Source organism: Folsomia candida, unplaced genomic scaffold (assembly GCF_002217175.1).
Source record: "Folsomia candida strain VU population unplaced genomic scaffold, ASM221717v1 Fcan01_Sc006, whole genome shotgun sequence".
Lineage (NCBI taxonomy): Eukaryota > Metazoa > Arthropoda > Collembola > Entomobryomorpha > Isotomidae > Folsomia > Folsomia candida.
The window spans coordinates 3,306,784-3,327,333 of record NW_019091198.1 but is presented as its reverse complement, the minus strand read 5'-3'; the positions used below and the strand labels follow the sequence as shown (position 1 = coordinate 3,327,333).

Genomic DNA, 20,550 nt, shown 5'->3' with positions numbered 1-20,550 from the left:
CTCATACGACTAATAATAATTTAATACAGCAAAGTATGAATGAATGATTCCTTGTCTAAGCTAGACCTTCATTGCGTTTTATTTGTGGTCCACTATCAAATATGGTGGTTGCCGTGCAAGGAATTAGTAGTACAAAGACTTTCGTTCGTTGTTTGTTTATTTATTTTCATAACGCTCTCAGAGAACAAGAAAGTCAGCCTGTTGTCAGCTAACAACATTTAATACAAAGAATAATATATGTAGGTACGGAATTGATGTATGTATTTCCTGACAGAGGACAATGATTATTACTCGTTAGAGACAGAATGTCACACTTAACGCTAATAAAACTAGATTTATAAATAATATTCCCATAAGAGATTATAATTAAAGTATTACCACCATTACTCCCCATTGTTTTTTTAATTATCGGAAAAACAGCGGACCGGTTTCCCAAAGAGTCATGAGATCACGCAGAGTTTGGCGAATTAAAGTTCCACGCTTGGAATTTTCGCAAGAACTCAAATTATAACCAAATATGAGTTCAAACGGGTAACAATTACACTCGCTTTTGGATATTAAATACAATTTACAAGAATCAAAGGTTCAGAGTTAAGTGTCCATAAAAATAGATACTTTGGTTATCAAGTCGCTCAAAGCACCGTTCATTTCAAGCAGTTTAAAGAAATATTGATATAAGATACACTTACATTGTTACTGGCTACCAACATTTACATAGATACCACGTTGGTTATAGATGCAAAATTCATTCTATTTAATATTCAGACACATCACAGGTTCAATTGTAAACATATTTTTTGTATCAACTGGAGAATGACTATATGAATTTATATCTTTGGTGAACATATTCATGAAACATACAATTTTTATGGATACCAAATTTTGACTTCACCAAGAATAAATGGTATTGCCTTATTGTTGCAATTAGCTACATATATAATACATTACCAGTCTTGAACACCTATGATAATTTACAGAAATTTTAGACTTCTTTTACTCACGCTTCTATTGGAAGACAGTGTAAGAAACACTGAAAATAATTGACGGTCTGTTTTTTAACTGGATACAAAAAAGGTTGTAGGATATACTTAATATCACGGGCTTCCTCGTTTGTTTGTAGACTAATTCAAGAAATATTGACTATATTTTGCATTATTAATTTAAAACTATTGTGAATGGCCAAGACTTACATACTAAATTGTTGAAGAATAAAACTTAAACAAAAGAACTGTCAAATGACAGGAGTGATATCTTGTGTCAGTGCTGTCCCCAAGTCAAAGGGCATAATCTCTTTTAATGCGCTTTTCGTAAAAGAGCAGGTATGGCTTAAAGCGGAAGGGCTCCGAGTCTTGCAGCTCGGAGACAAACTCGTCAGATACAAACGCCCATCTGTAACAAACAACTTTTTTGTAAATGCAAGTTCAGTGTGCAAATTTGTGACCTATAAACTTACCGACAACCGCTAACATTAGCTGGTGTATCAGGTACACGACGACATGTAATGAAATGACCAGAGTCGGCATCTCCACTATGGGCGACGATTGCTTTCAGATCGTAGGAGAGATCTTGAACAGTCTCCGTCTTGAAACTGGGAAGAGCCGAATCTCCAGAACCTTTATTTTTATACGTCAAGTTCCAGTGGTGCAGATCACCAGCATTGAGTCGTTCATCGTATCTAACGAACACATGGCGTTTTGATAACCCATCAGGTCTCCATTCCGACTGTAGTATGTGGAACACCAGGGTATAAGGTAACTGGAAATGTTACCAAAGTAAACCATGAGTATTTTTAGGACCAGCATTAACTACCAGCAGAACAATTTAATACAACAATCGATATGACATACCCGGGCAAAGTAAAGCGTCTTTGAAAACGCACTTTTCATGGGTTTTCCTTGCTTTTTTGAACAACCATCGCAATTGACTTGAGTAACAATTACTGGCTTCTGTAGTTCGCGGAGCAGAGATCGGACGTTGAGCTGAAAATTAGAAATCGTGAGCGGGCTATGAGGCAACAACAACGTCAAAGACTCGAACGTCTCAAACTTGACAGGAAGCTGGAATTTTAGTTAACAATTACTAAATAAAATTATCAAAAAATGCTAAAATTATAATAAAAACAGTAAAAGACCTTATGCAAGCACTGAAGACATTGCAGGACACTGGCAGTCATACCGCGGAATGGATACTTTGGAGCCATCGGAATGTTCATGTCCGCAGAGGCTTTCCTCTTTGAGAAAATTCCATTAATCGCCTTCTTGGGATTATACAAAACATCCCAACCCGAAAGATTAGTTGTCGAAGTTTCGGAAAAAGAAAGTCTATGTAGTGGATTTACTGAGGTTGCAGCAGGTATCTCGTTGTCCACTTCAGAAGCAGAAATTAGTTCACCGGAAACTTCTGAGGCATCGTCTTCGTCCATGATGCATTCCAGGGAACCTTTCTGACGTCGATAAACTGAGCGAACGACCTCCTGCTGTAATACTGTGAGAAGATGCTGCAAGCACTCGAACGTATCTTGCTCCTCGTGATTGACAAATTTGTGGTTCAGACTGTGCAAAGTTTGAATAATATCCCGAGGAACTTTGCTCATCAAATCACAGTCATCTTCTTCAAGCCCGATGACTCGATTAATGACTGCAAAAAAAACACTCAATTATAGAACTGAATCTCATTTATTCCCATTCACTATATTTTGAGAATAAAAACTGAAAACGCACCAAGAATTGCCCTGTAAAGAACAGCAATCATGGGATAATCAAACCCCGCATACTGGTCTGGATGATGGAGGCGTGGGGGAAAATCACATTTGTTCAAATCGTCCTTGTGAGCTAGCACAACAGAAATAACAAAATAGTATCTCTTATCCCGAACTACGCTAGTATCTATAGGTAAACCAAAAACTTAAATTAATTCCTCCAACGAATATAACATACCTAACCATGCACTGAAATAGCTGCACGCTGATAATGCCTGTAAGACAGCATTCAAATAGCAGGTCGACCCAATATTGCGTAATCCCCTGATAGGCTTCACGGGATCAGATAGTCCAAATCCCCCTTGTTAATATATGTTAACAAATCTGTCAATATATAGCTATGAATACATTTTTATACAACCATTTTACTTACATCGATGAAAAACTTCCTTGCTATACAAGTAGTAAAGTGCTCCAACGCCAAGCCCAATGGTCCAGAGTGTCTTGCTTTGGACCATACCCATTTTTAAAGCAGTCTTCCTTGATCCCTTCTGCACATAAAATAATCAAAATTTAACACTTCGTAATTAATTTGTGCCAATGATACATACGATACAAGAAAAATGTTGATAAACGCAAATGTAATTGTTTCACTATCTACGACAGAAACATTGAGCATTAAATTAGTTTGAAATTGTTAGGCAAAACATATTTAAAATGAACAGACCAAAGGTCGCAATATGAATTATGAAACTGGATTACAAGTAATACTACAAGCTCTTGTATTTTGCAATAAAATACACAAAATTAAAAACCAGAAAAGAAATACTACATAATTTCAAAAAAGAATTAAGCTAAAAATATTTCAGTTTACATATCAAAGTTATTCCACTAACCTTAAGTAAACTTATCGTCGGCTAAATTTGTCTCCCCCCTCCTCAGCACTCAGACAGAACAAAGTACAAGAATTTACAAGATAAAGACAAACTGTAACAAAAAAAAAAACGTCGTAAATTTTGAAAACTTGTCACCCCTCGCTCCCTAAAGTCTCAAACCTATAAAATTGGCACCCTAATACACATGGTTGTGGAAATAAGTCGGAAATTTCTGAAGGAGTGAGAATTTGAGGAACAACCAAATCAGCAGTTCCGTCCGTGTGAAAAGTGGAAAAGAAGGAGGAAAGCAGTGAAAATGAGGAAATGCGTTTGAAGCGAGTTGGCGCTGGTGGACAGGCTTATTCTGCGAATGAGGAGTCCCATGACAATTGTCTTCAAATTTGGCTTATCATTGTCCTCTACTACCACACACTTATCTATTCGTCATCATCCATTAGAAAACGTTCCGATGAAAATGTCTCAAGAATTTGAACAAAAGACACGATGAGACTCATAGTGAGCTGGAAAAACCAGTGTGCGTGCGTGAAACAAAACATGGAACATGGTTTTTGACATGCATGGTTTTTTATTAAGTATTTTTATGTATTTCTGACACATTACGTGTAACAAAAGTATATTCCCAAAGATATAAATGCTTGCAAATGTTTATTATACGTACCCTTAGACAAATGACTACTTATTTCTGAGGTTAATGTATCAAATAAAATTAGCCGATAAATAAATAGTTGATGGAATAATATTAAGTAAAGTCATGATTCCCCAAGTTCGTAAAAAAGAAAAACCCGTCCCGGGAAAGGGCAGCAGTCTCCTCAGATTGCGTAGATTGTAAAAGTTGCATGCTTTTTGTTTTCAATTACAAATACAAATTAGTTGATATCTGTCATCAGTATTATGTATTAAAGTTTAAATGCCAAGGTAGTAAGTTCTTAAATAGTTACCACCGCTCTTGCAAGGTATGGCATATGACAATATGTTATTTGTAGAGTAGGCTACAAATTGTCTTTATAAAATTACAAATTTGACAATGTCTTAATTTTCAGGGACTTTTCTTATCTGCAAAGTAAGATTCAACTACACCATGCAGAAAAGTTTTCAGAGTATCTTGGTTTCTGGATTATTTCGTCAAACTACTTGCATTTGGATAAGACAACGGCAGCCGGTTCTTTCTTCACAAGCATTCACAGTTTCAGGATCGGCTTCAGTTCATTCTCAACATGGGAATAAAAATCGTGTTTCTGCAGAAAGCGAGGGTCGTCAACCAAGTGACCCAGATTCGGATGGATTGTCATCTAACTCCCCAATCGAGCTATCTGATAGCATGTCTCAGAGGTTGAAGGAATACAAAGAATATCAGCGAAATATTAAAGGAAATTCGGACGTTTCGTGGGTGGACAAAATTGTCTATAGTTCATATCTCCAACAGCACCAGCCTAAAAGAACATATAGGTACGATAGTTAAATACTGTTTAAACTTTACCTATCAATTCAATTGCCATAATCGTAACGTTGTCCAAATCTTAGGCTCAGATTACGCGAAAATGCTCTCAAACAGACCATGATGGCTGTAGAATGCGTTGGAAAAAATTTGAGCAGTGCACCCCTTTCTTGGAAGTATTTAGAGCCCAGCAACGAGGTCAATAACGAAGAGTTTCGCAATGAAGAGTTTTCTAATGACAAGAAGGAAGAGGAACACTCTTCTCCGATCTTTCCTTTTCAAGCTGTTACCAAATTGGAATATATTGAGGACAACACAAATATATCCAAGGAGAACTTAATTTCAAGGAATTTTGAGAGTGAAGCAACAAGATTATCAAAGGCTGGAGTCAACTTAGGAGGCATATTGAACAACGATGACATTGATAATGAACTCAATCAAGATAGAATGATGTCCATACAGCAAGAACATGGAAACCCCGATCCTTCTATCCCACCTAGTAAAATACCTTGTGGAGGATGCGGTGCACGTTTGCATTGTCAGGATTCCGCAATTCCTGGGTAATTGTTATTGCTACAATAAATTGTAAAATAGAGCACAGATATATGGAAGCACAATAATTTATATTTCGTTGAATTTCCGAATTTTAAATAGTTACATCCCAAGTGAGAGGTTCAAAATGCTGAAAGAACATCTGCGAGGGGAATTATGCTTGAGATGCTATTGTCTCAAAAACTACAATACTGCGCTGAATGTCAATGTTGGCCCTGGAGATTATGCAAGAGTTTTAAGAGAGATTGACAATCATTTTGCAATGGTTTTACTTGTTGTAGATTTGACTGATTTTCCATGTAGTATATGGCCTGGACTAATTGACATTATTGGTAAAGCATTGTTAATTCTTATTTCAGAGTATTGTATTGTTTTATGCATACAAGTATTGACATTAACTTTGTGTATGCATAGGTACAAAACGACCAGTGTTTCTGGTTGGAAACAAAGTTGACTTGATTCCAAGCGACTCTAGAAAATATTTGCAAAGGATTGAAGATGGACTTATAAAAGCTGCAAAAGAAACTGGATTAGCCCCAGCCAAAGTTGTCCACACTTCGGTTATCAGTGCAACAACTGGGTTTGGAGTTGAAGAGTTAATAACTAAAATTAATTCGCTCTGGGGTCCGAAAGGTAAATCTATTTCATTTAGCTCTTGCAGAACTTTCAAAGAAGGACTCGATTGGAAAATATTTATTACTATCCACAGGGGATGTATTTATCATGGGTTGCACTAATGTTGGGAAGTCATCTCTATTCAATGCATTAATTCAGTCAGATTTTTGTAAACCGGATGTTGCGGATATAGTACAGAAAGCAACCATATCTCAATGGCCTGGAACAACCCTTAATCTTTTAAAAGTATTGCCATTTTTTATATTAAATCGTATATACTTAGTTGTAGTCTTTTTAAAATACTTCATATATGAATTTCATTTGTATAGTTCCCAATTATGAGGACTGACCCATGGAAGAATAGTATTAGAAAAACACGTTTGGGTCAAGCCGCAATAGAAAACTTGTCTGAACAATCAGAAAAACTAAGAATGCTTCGTGCTACAAAAGATCCTCAATTTGGAGTGTTAACTGGCACAATTGGACGGAGCATGCTTAGTCCACAAACAGTGTATGACATAAAGAAAGCAAAACCCGTGGACGATCCATTTAGACATTCGAGATATCCACCAAAAGATATAATGCCAAAAACCGGTGAATGGGACCCAGAGGAACCTACACTGCAAGGAAAATGGTGTTACGACACACCTGGAGTTGTCAATGAAAATCAAGTACACAAAATATTAGTAACAATTAATCCTATTTAAAAATGGAAACTTCTTTAAATGTACAAATTTTCTTTAGATTTTGGATATTTTCACTTTGCCTGAACTGATGCAGACCCTTCCTAAAAAATTAATCCAGCCGAGGACGTACTTCATCCAAGTTGGAATGTCACTATTTGTAGGAGGTTTTGCAAGAATTGACTATATCGATGGCCTTAAACCAATCCGTTACACAGTTTACTGTTCAGAGAACATTCCCATAACAATTGTGCAAACTTCAGATGCTAGTAATTTCTACAAAAAGGTGATAAATTTAGAAACTAGAGGTTTACGCTGAATTATTAAGTTCAAGTCAAATAATTATTTTGACTTTTCTTTTAGGCACTCGGAACACGTGTTCTTTGTGTCCCTGAAGGAAATTCGGAACGTTTATCAAAGTTTCCTTCACTAAGGCCTACCGACTTTAGTCTTGTGGGAGAAGGTCATCGTTTCAGTTGTGGAGATATAGTACTTTCATCAGCAGGTTTTAGCAATAGCTACTTAAATCGACAACATATTTATTGCATTGTCATTTTTAGGCAATAATAATAATTACAAATTACAGGATGGGTAGCTGTAACTGCTGGCCAAGAAAAATCGATCCAAATAAGGGTTCATACCCCTGGAGGAAGAGGTATATACTTAAGGCAACCTTCAATCCTCCCGTACGCAGTGTGTAGGAAAGGACACAGAATTAGAGGCACACTAGCCTATCTTCCGCACAAAGTTTATATGCCAAGCAAGAGTACCAAGTACTAGTCGTTTTTGTAATCTTATTTTTCGTTTACATATACCTCGTAAATCATACCCATAAAGAAATGTACTTTTTATTATTATTCACAAATATACAATCTATTCAAGTGAGTAAAGAAATCAAGCGCATTTATTCGTGATTGAATCAGCTTATACATGTGATAGAAAGTAAGAATTGGAACAACTTGAAAGAGTACATGGCACTAAAATAATAATGACCGAGGTTCAACCGGTTGGTTTTTATCAGGGTTAAATATTAGAGCACATCTTTCATAACGATCGAATACGTATGTATTCGTCTCATTTCATTCATTCATTCAAGTTGGTTCAACTGAACTTTTTGTCTCAACAAGGAATATTTGTCGCCGTCTCAGATTAAGTAAGTATGAATAAATGATCATTAGTTGTACTTAATTTCATTTCATTCAACTTATAGCGGAATCTCAGTAGTCATCCACAAGGTTTTTAGTTAAGTTAAAACGATCTTCGTATAGCATCATAGACAAGTATACTTTTTGAACTGATCCACAATTCCGTAATCGCATTTTGTCACTATTCATCTGGCAATAATGTCGATTTTTATATTATGATAATTACACAAAACAAGACTTGTTACAGGAAGGACAGACATGTGGAATGGAATATTGTGTGTTATACACACATATGCATTTCATCTCTGAAAGTGCATGCGAACTAAAACTTGAGACCATCTCATTCCCCTATGAAATATTTCCCACAAGATACTCATATAACCTCTCAACCTCATCGAGCCTCGTAAAAAAGTAGTTTTAACTCTGTGGACAGCAATCAAATTTAATTGTTTCATCGGTTTTCGTTGCATTTCAACCCTCGTTAAATTAGTCTAAATTCTTCACTGGTCGATGTGACACGTACAAATTTGTTCTGATATTCTTATTATTTCAGAATGTCATTTGTTTCGGACTGAAACTTTTTTGGCGTGGGTGAATTTTGTCATGTTCTCATTCCTCGTCGTTACTTGATATTTCACACAGCCTATGTAAAAGGATATTGCGTGACTCTTGATTACCGAGAAATCCCCGGTTAGTAACCTACTTATATTTTTGCACATTTCATTTTAGGAGCATGAATAAGTTGGACAGAAAAATTGAATTATACCGACGGTTATGCGATTGGGTTGGACATGGGCAAACATTCTTCCGAGAATTAATATTGTTTATTGAACGCTGTCCCATTGTGTTTGTACAATAATAAATGTTGATAGTTCCTGGGAAGTTACATTCGGTTGCTAGCAAGCTTTGCTATTCTGATGTTCATCACATACATTTTCAATCCTTTCCAACTTTAGTGCATTTCAGGACGCATGCAAACTCTGACTTAAATTTCATACGCTTCCTTTTTTCGTCACAACCAGCACAAGTTGAGATTATCAAGTTTAAGAAGACTCTGAACTGACTCTATGATGAACGGTCACATTTCGAGCGAAGGCGAAGTTGTCAATGGACACAGCCACATGAACGGCAGCGTGACAAAAGGCGAAAAACAAGATGTTAGCAATGGTAAAGTGGTAGGATTTGAAAACGTGGGGGAGGAAGATTCCACCCAATATTTGAATAACTACAAGGCCCACAGGACCGGGATCACTCATGAGGAGATGGTCAGCGTTTACACCGAGTGGGCAAATCATTATGATGAGGTACTCAAAAATTTGATAATTTATTCACTTTTCATTGTCCATCCATAAAACATTTATCCATGCATTTCATCAGGATCTCTGCCCTGGGCGATACAATGGCCCCGAGATTGCAGCAAAGTTTATGGCAGACCATTTTCCGTCCGAGGTTCGAAGTACTGTCAAAATACTTGACGTTGCAGCTGGAACGGGCCGAGTCGGTCAAGAACTTTACAACGTTGGATTTCGGTAAAGGAGATATACAAATACTTATATTCCCCAAACTGCGACAACATTATTTTGATTTTTGTTTAGTCACATTGACGCATTGGAACCATCCTCCGGGATGCTGCAAGTCTTGAAAGGGAGAAACATCTACAAGGCTACTTACGAGCATGCCATTGGATTCAAGAAAGTTGACGACATTGAGACAAGTACATTAAAGTTACTAGCAATCTTTGAACTCTTTGAAAAGGTGTCAAATTTTTGTGCTTGTGTGCCTCAGACTCGTATGATGCTCTCGTCATCGCAGGGGGAATGGGTGAGGGACACATTCCAGTGAAAGCAGTCGACGAAATGATTCGCATCGTGAAGCCAGGTCAGTTCAGCAGTAGAAGCTTTTCATGCAAGTTTTAAACTGCTTAGAGTCTTAAATGGTGTGAAATAGGTGGGACGATTTTCATTGTGATGCGGGAGGAGTATTTGTCATACGTGCAAGAATATGTTGGGAAGTTGGAACCTTACATGAATAATCTCTCTGAACAGGGGTTGTGGCGTCAGGTGTGAAAATCCCATAGAATGACAATGTTCTCAGATAAAAGGATGAAGAAATGCGAATATTGATGATTATTTTTAATTTATGCAGATTGGACGAACAATCGTTCCGGAGTATTCTTTCAAAAAGACTGGAGTGGTGTTCAGCTATGAAGTTTTGTCCGATAAGTAACGGAACCTATTACATGCAAGACCTTGGTACATTTAATGTATGTCACCATACTTTATTTTGAATATTCTAAGCCTACGTCTTGATGGAAAAATAAAATTTCAATTCTGATTAAGGTTATTGAAAGTCTTTTTATTAAAATTGCTGAATAAAGACATTTATTCACTAGAAAATCTTGTCATATGCATTTTTCCATGTTTTTTTTCTGAAGTTTAAATTATGCCCAACTTCTTTCAAATATTTATCGACGCAAAATTAATTGTAAAATAGATATTCGTCGATTGCATTCCGTGAATTATAATTATTAGTTGAGTACACAAGTGGTTTACTTTTAAGTTTAATTCTCTGACCAGCAATGGAATACCTCTGAGAATCACAGATTTCTATTTTAATTTACAATCTAATCTTCCTTCATAACACACTAAACTATACAAAATAGCATTACACATTTCTAAGCGAAAATCTTACAAAATATTAGCCATCCTTCTAACTTGGTGGATTTTATAAGGTAATCGAAACTCCTTCAAAGATTCAGGAAAACTGGGTCATCTAGGCTATCTCCCGTTGAGTTGTTGATGTTAAGGATCGGCTTAACAAAATAATTTAAACAATGAAGTACATCCTCGTATGAATGTCCGGTGATGTGTGATAACTAGACGAAATACGAAATAATAATTATTATCATTAGCTCCATGACCGGGGATTGACGTTGAATACGTAAATTTTTAAGTCGCTTCAAAAATACCTGTCCTGTCCAAAAGTTTAGCTTGACCCTTTTTCTAACATACATCAGTATGGCTGCAGCAATTAGGGAACAATTGTAGCGTCCATCAGCCGGCGAAGGTGTAACTGAAAAATCCAATCCAATTTAAAACTAATTCTCGGCACTCCATAAAAATCAACGGAAACTAAAAATATATCTCAATTAACTCAAACTTACGCATCGCCAGAGACTTGGTTACTTCACGAAGGAGAGCGTTCGTCTCCCTCATCATTTCAGCCCCCGTGCCGTTGTAAGGCTTCTTATTCTCATGCTTGTATAGTAGATAAAAAATTGGGGTTCCGAAGCCATCCAAAACTGCAAATGGAAACAAATTGTTCAATTTAAATTAAAAATATGATGATCATTAATAATTAAAGTGTAGTCTGGAATTTTTAATACGTATGTCAGTCTTGGTGCATAAAAAACTTGTCTTACCGAAACAGTGATAGCAATCCATGAAATTCACTTCCGTGGGGATGATCACTTTGAATTTAAAAAATGTCAGCACCATTTTTTCCATGGCTACAACCATTTTTACTTTATTGGTCATTGTTACTGGTAGATGTCGGACAATTTTTCGTATGTCCGGAGTGCGTCTGTGAAATTACAGACACATATTTATGTATGCATAAGGAATCAATAAGAAAATAGTATCAAATAAACCAATAAAGTAACATCTCTCCGACTTACGAATCGTTCTCATGAATTTTTGCAGAAATGACCAAGCAAGTTAAGGCAACAAGGCAAAGTTGGGCCAAGTGGATTTCATGTTCATCGCAAAATCGATCGTACAAGTAAATACAGTGGATTAGTGTTTCATCTTCATATTCTTCGGAGGAACATACCTCCGAGATATAACGCATTACGTCTAGTCTCTTACTAATCTAGAATGGAAGACAAATCAAGTTTTCACTAATTATTTTCCTAGTGCAAAAATTATTTTACATAAGTTTTAGTTCGTCACACATACCTGTGGGGACCGACCACGATAAGGGGCTCGTCCCTTCTCCATCCTCTTTAGTTCTCTCACATATTCCATCATTTCACCTTGGTCTGCCAAGGACACTGGTTTCAATAAGTCGACCAGTTTGTTCTTCGAAGAACGGGAGCAAAGTGTATAGCCCGTGAAGTGGTTTGGCTTAGCGATATAACGCCCCCAGCCACCCCTCCCTGCCACAAAAATGGGCTTATCCAAAAATTGGGGCTCCAACATTTTTACTATAGTTTTTCTATCCTCAAGCATAAAGTCTTTCAAAGACTATCAAATCAAATACAAAATATGGCTCTCACAAATTTGTTAAGGGGATCGAAATGCAAAAAAAAATATTTTAAAATTTGATGGACCCTCAAATAAATTGAAGACTGAACTGGCTGATCGTGACCAAGGAGATGCTACATAATGTGGGGAATGGACGGTGATTTAATTTGTGATCAGCAGAGTGCAGAGAGCAGATAGAATTCACAGGTAGCAAGAACCTACACGAGGTTACACGAGGTTTCGCACCACATGTATCACAGAAATTAGAATAAATCAGTGCGGATACGGGTCTAGTCGATAGTAAGATGGGAGGAGATACGACTGTGTGGCTGGACTAGAATGAGAGGACGACCGCATATTTTAGTATCGCTTATCTACCCTGTCGTAGCAGATATGAAGATTTCTTGGGATTTACTTGAATTTAGTTAATCCTATAATGAACTGAATGCAGAGAAATATGTGGAATGTTACTTCATTTATGCATTAATATGCATAAATTGTTAACATTTATTCAATTCTTTTATTCAGTTTTTCGTTTGTAAATAAAAGCAGAGACTAGTTAAAATTTAGAATAACATATAAACATTATAATGTTAGCATGATTATATATATGTAGCACCACCAGTTTAAATAAGTATAGCTTCTTTGTAATACGTAGAATTGTTGTGGAACTGTATGTTTCAAAGCGTGGCAAGTAGATAGTCCAAACCATGTACATATGTAGAAACGCGACATGGATTGAGTGAGTTTCCTCATTCATTGTAAATATTTCATAGCTTTTGAACCTATTGGAATCACTTTATTGATGAGGGAACCTACATACATTTAATTGTTATAAGATACGGATCCTGCCTGGTGGGAGTTGTAGTTAGTCACCATTTAATTGCTAAATAGAGTGACTTGCAAAATCGGTTTGGCGAGGTTCAATTAAGTAATGATATTATCTATTAAATTAAAAGATATTGTTAACACATCAGCTTAGTTTTACAGGATGAATAGGAGATTCAGATTACGAAAAGCTCAAGAAATGCCACATGATATAATCGATGAAGTATAATATAATAATATGGAAATGTTAATGTTTAAATACAAGGAATAAGCAATGGACGAATTTTAACATCAAATAATATACCTGCATGTGATTTTTTAAATAATACTGTGAAACATATAAATATACATGTATATTTAAATTAAAACATTCATGAACCACAACACAAAAGTTCAAAAATCCAAACAGTTGCTTAAAAACCTCATACAATGGAGTAGGATTTCGTACATTTGTGCTAACTGATTTATGTACCAGCGACTTAATGAATAACAATAGTAATTGAACTTGCACCTTAAATCTGTTCGTGAACCGCAATAATATGATGACTGGAAACAACTGGATGACTAAAATTTAAAATGGATCCTATTAATAACTTGATAATTACTTTAAAAGATGCGAAGGACAATTGAAAGTAGTGTTTCATTGTTCTCGAAGGGACAGTTCTAAAACTTTCCTTAAAGCTTCATCTTCTTCGAGTCGGAGACGATTTTCTTCGTCTGTTTCCCGTCGTGACAAATCGAGAACTGCTTGCAACTCTTCCAGACTATTCGTTCTTTGCATACCGGTTGCCACATGTCCTGAAGCTGGGGACCCAGGAGTAACTGACACTACTGGCACCGGACGACTTTCAGTGGACGGTCTCCAAGAAGGATTTTCTTGTAATCGGGCCATCATTAAGCTTTCTTCAATTGCTCTGCACACACAGATTATTTTCAGTATTAAGTTCAATGCCGACAACTGCAAATACAAAAGTTAGTAATTACACTAACCGCTGAAGCAGTTGTTCTTCTGCGTCAGAATCTGGAGTAGTATGAGTCGAATCCTTGGTGAGTGATCTGGGAGCATTTAGTGCCTCGTAGATATCAACCATCTTACCCTGATCTCTACTCTGTTCATCATTCTCCTCATCTGGCATGGTCCAACTAAAAAGGTCGTCATCCGAAGGGTTGATTGGAGCCAAATGAGTAACCATTTTGATATGATAATGCGGAGGGGGTTCAAATAAGTCGCCATCAAGCACACATGACAACCTTCCAGTTTCTTCTTCCTTAATGTAGGATACTCCAGCCACCCGAGACTCTGTAGAAAACACGTTGTGGAAAGTGACACGTCCGTTGACCACGTGAAACAATGGTATTTCTGTACAAAAAAACAAAAATAATATTCATTGTATATTTTAAAACTCTCATTTCAAGTTAAGTTAAGTCATCTTCATCATACCTATTTTGACGGGGAAGCCAGCAGGAATTTGCATCTGAATGAATTGTTTAAGCTTACTAAACATGGTGTTCGAGAGCGCCATAATATCAATAATGGGCATAATTTGTTCCTGTAAGTTCACAGGGTAATCTTCAGACAGCCAAACTTGTGCCTGTAAAAAAACAAGATCAGGATAATTTTCATATATTATTATTCGCACACGACATTTCGATGGGTGTTGCGGAGCAAATAGTTAGTAATGTTATAATTATAAATGATAATCCAAACCTTGAATTTATTTATCTTCTTTCTAACTTCTTTAGAGCGACCAATGTCACGGCCATCAAGATCACACTTTGAGTCAAAATACTGCTCCATTGTTATTTCGTCATGATTTAAAGACGTTGCTCCCTGTAAAGTTGCAATATTTTAGAATGAACTATTTTATTTGTATTTTTAGTGTCCAAATATATTAAATTAACTAACATGCGCCGCAGCAGCTGCTCCCTGAGTTAATTCTGTAGTTTCAGTGGATCCAAAGGTGTGTAACATTTTGTGAAGTTGGGACTTGGAATAACCCTTGTTCGTTGCGGAATCTTTTTCAGATTCGCTCAAATGTTCCGTTCGCAACTTAGTAACAAATTCAACATTTGATGCGCTGAAAACTTTGCACTCATAGTTGTTGACCACCTCTGTTTTATCACTCCCCCAACCCCAGACAGTCTTGTTTCTGTAATGTATATAAACAACAAGTATTTCACTCATTGTTGATGAGCAATTATATGATCAAGTGCATATCTACGTACCTTTCGAACTCAATCTTCTCTAAATCAACATAAGCAATCATTGCTGGACGCGAGAGTCTATGCGAAATAGTTCTTTCGTACAAAAGGCTGTCAGGAACAACAACATTGTTTTGATTTTTTCCTGATAAAATAATGTTACTAAATCCTTGTTGCGTAGCATGATAAATTTCAAGCATCCTAACAGTGTCACCTGTAATGATTTAATTTCAGAAATATTAGTACATATTGTATTAAGAAATACGTAGTTCAACCTAATTTTTATGTGCGCATATCATTGCGTACCAAATACTTGAAAAATCACGGTCACAGAATTTGACCAGTCTGGGGTTTCGCCTTCCAAAACACACGTGTCGACTCTGACTTTTGAACCCATTTTGTACACTCTATGGACCTGTGTGAGCAAAGGGAAGAATTTAGTGCACTCATTGACAATAGATTTTAGAGTCACTTTACCTGTTGTGGAACAACACTCCCAATAAAGGGCACTAGAATTAATATTAACAATAAATGTAATAAATCACCATAAAACATAATTCTTAATGCCTATTGAAACTTACTCCAACTGGAAAGCTCAAACTTGATTTCGACATAAAAGTCGGGAGCCTAATATTGAGTTAAAAAAACATATATAATTTAGTTGTTGGCAAATACTGCGACGAAGAAAGGCGGCATAAAACATAGTTCCCTGAATTACTTACATCCGCTAGTCGTCTCAAGAGATCAGGAACCATACTGCTTCGTTTACTCTGTTTCTGAGCATCTTTGTGTTCAAGTACCAATCTTATAAGATCTGGATCTGCTCGACACGTAGCCTCATGCAGTACTGGAAATGACCAATGCATAGAATTGAACTTTGGCTTGCATTTGCGTTTTTAAAATCTATAACAGCATGCCCATTTTACTCACCGTTCCATCCTGAACTGTGCTCAAATTGGGCAGAAGCATTATTTTTCAAAAGTACTTGCGTTGCCTCCTTGTGGCCAAGAGCGACTGCAAGTAAGAGTGGTGTTCTCCCCCTTGGATCCAATTTTTCAATTTCTTCAGCTACCTAAAAAGCCGACAAATTAAACTTTAACTTTAACCCGATTCCGTCCCAAATTTTTAATAAGTTCACTTTATTACCTGAAAGTCCTTTGCAACCAGCATTCTCTCTAACTCGAAGGCTTTATTTTCCCAAACTAACTTGTGCAACGGGAAATTTTGCTGAATCGTATCTTTCGAGATCTCCATAATTATGCAATAGGGGGATGGGTGGAATATTTCAACTATAAATCAAATCAAGTCATAGTCATAACTGGTCAAATCAAAAGTGACTCAAAATACATTCTACAAATTTACTTTGTGAACAATATTATAAACACAATTCAAACAACTTACCAAAAACTCAATTAAAATGACGCAAAATCCTCCAATTACGTGCGTTTCTCAACAATTAATTTGTTATAACTCTCTCACCATAGTCTTAATAACCTATTAATAAGCACCAAGCAGGGAAATTAAAGTTCTGCTGTCAACAGTACTCATCAGCTGCTGCTTTGCGTTGGTGGCTATTATGTTGTGCCTGTGCACTGTGTACTTACTGTGATGTGAACAAAGTTTATTGCTTTTGATAAACAGGCTGACATGTGCAATGATAACCAACTAGATAACCTTCCAAGAAACCTTCCCATAAACTATCTCCTCTCTCTACGAATGTAAAATATGTATCACTGACTACACCAAGTTAATAATATCGTGACTATCGTTCATATATTCAAAACTGCATACAAACACCACCACCGGAATGAATCACTTTATCTAAAAAAACGTGACTCCTCTTTTTCTCTCTCAATCAAAAGCTGTCCTAATTTTAGATGCACAAAATTTTGTGACTCTTGGAACGTTGATCAGACTTTTTGTTTGCTCTACAAACCAGATTTATTATTACCCACTTTAACAGTGTGTAGTTAGTTAGTTGCTATATTATTTATCTAGTACATAAACGTATATTGAGAGTGCAGAGCTTCAGGGAGTGAGGGTCGTCGCTCAGAATGAATGAATCAGCCCACTAATTTATCTCGCCCAGTTTACAACAGCTATTATCTCCCAGTACACTGAAGGTGAGGATAATCCTGTCATCCACCCACCCGCACCGACCACCAACCGAAATCGGGATGACGATGGAATAGTATTAAAAGTGAAAAGGCGGAGGAGAAAGTTGACCGAAAACTGATGGTTGGCGAGGGGAGAGAGCAGGCAGATTTCGTGATTGAGAGTTGGCGGTGTGGTGGGAGAAAGTCGTGGGCAACACTACCCGAAAAATGAGCTGAGCATCAGGTTTTCATACTTTCTCCGACCCCCAGCAGTAGTCAAGACCCTGTTGCTTGCTCTCCTCTCTCCGTCTTTTGGTTGAGATTTGAGATTCCTGGAGGTACGTAGGTGGTGAAAGGAGAGAGATAATCAAGGTTCAAGAGGGACAATGAAATGAGGACATCAAAATAGGTATTCTAACGAAAGATATCCTTGCGACATGTAATGTATCGGGAATCTCGTTAAGGAAAGCATTCTGTGCACAAATTGTGTATCTATTCAAAAATCGTAACAAATTTTGGAAAGGATACATATACTTACGGACGTATTCATTCAGTCGAGTGAGTGATGTTGGTTTAATTGGGTTTTCCTCCTTTCCGCTTTCTCTAGTTTAGACGAACCAAATAGAAAGTTTCACGTATCTGCGTGTGCATCATGTGGGATATGTAAAGGAGGAAAGCAAGAGCAATTAAGGGGATCCTCCTTTTTGAGACAATTAGATGGGATGGGAAAGTGATCAACGGAGAGGCAGTAATAATAATAACATATTTACTCGGCTCGTGGTTTTCGTTGTCCTTGTTGCGATGGGGCTGCTGTCAACGAGTGGAGAAGATGAGAGTGCGTGGGTTTGCTAGAGAAGGTCGGTCGAAATTTGTCCTTTTTCCTACTTGGACAACAACCATTCGCTCGTCGCTATGCATATCGCCACGGTCTCATCTTTCTCATCATGCTTTCCCTGCATGCCGACGAATGTGCACACAATGTTTAAAGCTACATACATGAATAATCTTCCTGGTTTAGCTGGCATTGACGGTATCATGGCGACGCATCTCACCCACTCTGTTGCTCAGCCTACGACGACGGGAGGAAGTAGGCCAGTCAAGTCAATCTGCTCTGAGGAGAAGGGTGGAATTACTTATAATGCTCTCCCTGATTATCCTGCATAATGAATAAATAGATAATGTGAAGGAAATGAGTGGTGAAAGTTCCAACGAGGCATAACTTGATATGATTCATGTGTACCTGGGGTTTACACTTTGTTCACTGATGAGGCTTCGCTTATTATTGACATATGTATGTATGGGCTGAATAGTTTGCATGTGCATCTCCAAATGGATATTCTACATACGAAGGCAACTACTATTAGGTGTCATCTTCCCCAATTTCCTCCTTTCTCCATATATAATCTGAATCTATGTATGGCTTCTTCACCTTAGGATTTAGAATTTAGCTTGTCTGAAGATGGCCGTGACATACATATATTTTGTGGTTCTGCAAGACATGCGTGTACAAATTCAAGTCCCGGAGAAAGCACAAGTAAATGTCATGATTGAAGTTGCCAGATACCAATTTTTCTGCCAATCCCACACGCACGTAGACAATCTTGTGTGGTTATTATTAAGTTTGGGAAATGTTTGATGCTGTGATTGAACGAAACCGGCAGTGCTGTTCTCATTTTCTACTTTACCTCAAATGTGACAATACTATAAAGGAGTTGAACTTTTACCCTTTCTTTTGAATATTTTGGTACAAACCTCACCATTACCGTTACTTTTTTTGCTACTTTTTGACTCTTAAAGAGGCTGCTGCTTGACTTCACATGGTTCTATACATAAGTAGTCAAGTATTGATGGTGTATTCTTATACGCCATGTTGCTAATAATACGTAGCCAGTAGTGCATGCATGTGAAAGGTGAAAGTGAGCCGAGGACGGCACGACTCTCTCGCTACACATAATTTCATTCCTTTCTCTGAGGAGTGTTCTCCCATCAGAGCTCGTTACCTACAACAAAGCATCCTAAATATTCATGCATTTACAAAATGATTCAAATAAACTTGTTGCGTTTGAAGAAATCCGAGAATGCCATGAATAGTTTGCTTGATTTCACTCGTTTACAGATGTACGTACGTACGTGCTTACGTTAGTTCTACTTTCGCCAAATTTAGAATAAAATATCTTGACAGGAATAAAATGGAGAAAAATTCATGGTGTTACTCATGCATAGTAAGTAGTCGAGCAGGAACTGTCAAATGTTTCTGTCACGATTATAATTAACATTTTTTATTATTTCTTCGTTATAATCTGCTCCTTTTTCACAATCGTGTTATCAATATTACAAAATTGAACATGTCAAGCTCAGTTCAGCCCGAGTTGGAAAAAATGAGATGGAGAGAAACGTACATACTAATTAATTACCTAGGTAGAATATAGTTCATAATGTGAATGTATTTTGCTGGGAACAGTAATGTAATAAGACATTTCATTCACAATGCTTGAGTTATTGAACACGAGAATAAATTGAATAAGATAAAATAGAATACTCCCTTCTCTTCACTAGTACAGGTTTTGGCATCAAAAATTGCAACGACAAATGACGGATTGATACGAGTGTCCGTTGCAAAAGAGGAAATACTCTGAGTTAGATATTCTTACTTTGGTAATAAATTGCACTACTGACTATAATCTTATTATCATTTATCACTGTTTTCTCTTTTTCCCTTCTTTCTCTGACATATCGGAAAGTTACGTTAGAGGAAAATCTATATTAAATATGTCAAAAAGTTTGCAAAAATGCAAAAATGCAAAATATATTGTAAGATAAATGACCCTTCGTCACGGATTTATATATGTAAGTAGTTATGGCTGATCTAGGTTACTTTCTTCAGTATCAGTGTCCTCATCCAGGTCCAGATCCAGCTCTTCATTTTTAAAGTTTGGCAATTTTATCGGGGCTGCTGAAGTTTGTTCTTCCAACAATAATCGATGTGCAGCACGGTCCATTTCTTCTCGCGTCATTTCAAGCGCTTCCTGCATCTCGGTAGACGTATAGCGAACAAATTCTGGATCGTTGCTGTATTTTAGGAGACCTTGTTGCTTCAAAATCTAAGGAATAATTTTAAAATTTATGTATATTTAATTATAATTATTTTTGCTGATA

At 36.9% G+C, this 20,550-nt stretch overlaps 6 protein-coding genes across 18 annotated transcripts in view; 2 read left to right on the top strand and 4 right to left on the bottom strand.

The window, feature by feature from the left end:
• Nucleotides 1–139: 139 nt before the first annotated feature.
• LOC110851401 (ubiquitin carboxyl-terminal hydrolase 30 homolog) lies at nt 140–3,916 on the bottom strand. Of its 4 annotated transcripts, none has more exons than XM_035852811.1 (9): nt 3,595–3,916; nt 3,132–3,249; nt 2,937–3,059; nt 2,721–2,831; nt 2,339–2,637; nt 2,132–2,254; nt 1,848–2,057; nt 1,454–1,755; nt 140–1,389 (listed from the first exon to the last, which is right to left on the bottom strand). In XM_035852811.1, the coding sequence occupies exons 2-9, from the start codon at nt 3,220–3,222 to the stop codon at nt 1,275–1,277; spliced, it is 1,374 nt and encodes a 457-aa protein (XP_035708704.1). In that variant the 5' UTR covers nt 3,223–3,249; nt 3,595–3,916; the 3' UTR covers nt 140–1,274. The 4 variants fall into 4 exon arrangements, with proteins under 4 accessions (XP_035708704.1, XP_035708703.1, XP_035708702.1 ...); XM_035852810.1 differs by having other exon boundaries at nt 2,132–2,257; nt 3,595–3,915; XM_035852809.1 differs by having other exon boundaries at nt 2,132–2,637; nt 3,595–3,685; nt 3,754–3,913.
• Nucleotides 3,917–4,386: 470 nt separating this feature from the next.
• On the top strand, nt 4,387–7,788 carry LOC110850829 (nitric oxide-associated protein 1). Its single transcript, XM_022098408.2, has 10 exons — nt 4,387–4,547; nt 4,635–5,040; nt 5,116–5,589; nt 5,684–5,913; nt 5,996–6,214; nt 6,291–6,442; nt 6,526–6,867; nt 6,941–7,165; nt 7,243–7,384; nt 7,466–7,788. Exons 2-10 carry the CDS (start codon nt 4,673–4,675, stop codon nt 7,657–7,659), a joined length of 2,346 nt encoding a protein of 781 aa, XP_021954100.1. The 5' UTR covers nt 4,387–4,547; nt 4,635–4,672; the 3' UTR covers nt 7,660–7,788.
• Nucleotides 7,789–8,199: 411 nt separating this feature from the next.
• On the top strand, nt 8,200–10,358 carry LOC110850831 (methyltransferase-like protein 27). Its single transcript, XM_022098410.2, has 7 exons — nt 8,200–8,714; nt 9,047–9,328; nt 9,402–9,553; nt 9,620–9,738; nt 9,810–9,902; nt 9,972–10,084; nt 10,170–10,358. Exons 2-7 carry the CDS (start codon nt 9,092–9,094, stop codon nt 10,248–10,250), a joined length of 795 nt encoding a protein of 264 aa, XP_021954102.1. The 5' UTR covers nt 8,200–8,714; nt 9,047–9,091; the 3' UTR covers nt 10,251–10,358.
• LOC110850830 lies at nt 10,359–12,501 on the bottom strand. The gene is made up of 6 exons (XM_022098409.2): nt 11,981–12,501; nt 11,701–11,894; nt 11,446–11,606; nt 11,188–11,325; nt 10,993–11,096; nt 10,359–10,899 (listed from the first exon to the last, which is right to left on the bottom strand). Exons 1-6 carry the CDS (start codon nt 12,251–12,253, stop codon nt 10,771–10,773), a joined length of 999 nt encoding a protein of 332 aa, XP_021954101.1. The 5' UTR covers nt 12,254–12,501; the 3' UTR covers nt 10,359–10,770.
• A 223-nt stretch (nt 12,502–12,724) lies between these two features.
• Nucleotides 12,725–17,577, bottom strand: LOC110851304 (ankyrin repeat domain-containing protein 13D). 2 transcript variants are annotated; one of them, XM_035852807.1, is made up of 14 exons: nt 16,903–17,577; nt 16,700–16,792; nt 16,445–16,587; nt 16,229–16,370; nt 16,021–16,145; nt 15,880–15,925; nt 15,776–15,807; nt 15,605–15,713; nt 15,323–15,512; nt 15,003–15,246; nt 14,805–14,927; nt 14,538–14,688; nt 14,087–14,456; nt 12,725–14,010 (listed from the first exon to the last, which is right to left on the bottom strand). In XM_035852807.1, the coding sequence occupies exons 3-14, from the start codon at nt 16,550–16,552 to the stop codon at nt 13,737–13,739; spliced, it is 1,914 nt and encodes a 637-aa protein (XP_035708700.1). In that variant the 5' UTR covers nt 16,553–16,587; nt 16,700–16,792; nt 16,903–17,577; the 3' UTR covers nt 12,725–13,736. The 2 variants fall into 2 exon arrangements, with proteins under 2 accessions (XP_035708700.1, XP_021954720.1); XM_022099028.2 differs by having other exon boundaries at nt 16,700–17,577.
• A 2,068-nt stretch (nt 17,578–19,645) lies between these two features.
• The window catches only part of LOC110850936 (muscle calcium channel subunit alpha-1), a 49,502-nt gene continuing 48,597 nt past the window's right edge, over nt 19,646–20,550 (bottom strand). For 7 of the 9 annotated variants that reach the window (XM_035852849.1, XM_035852843.1, XM_035852845.1 and 4 more), the window contains one exon: nt 19,646–20,495. In XM_035852849.1, coding sequence (XP_035708742.1) covers nt 20,250–20,495 — 246 coding nt within the window. In that variant the 3' untranslated portion in view covers nt 19,646–20,249. The remainder of the gene's footprint in view (nt 20,496–20,550) is intronic. The other 2 variants (XR_004835132.1, XR_004835131.1) reach the window with 2 other exon arrangements.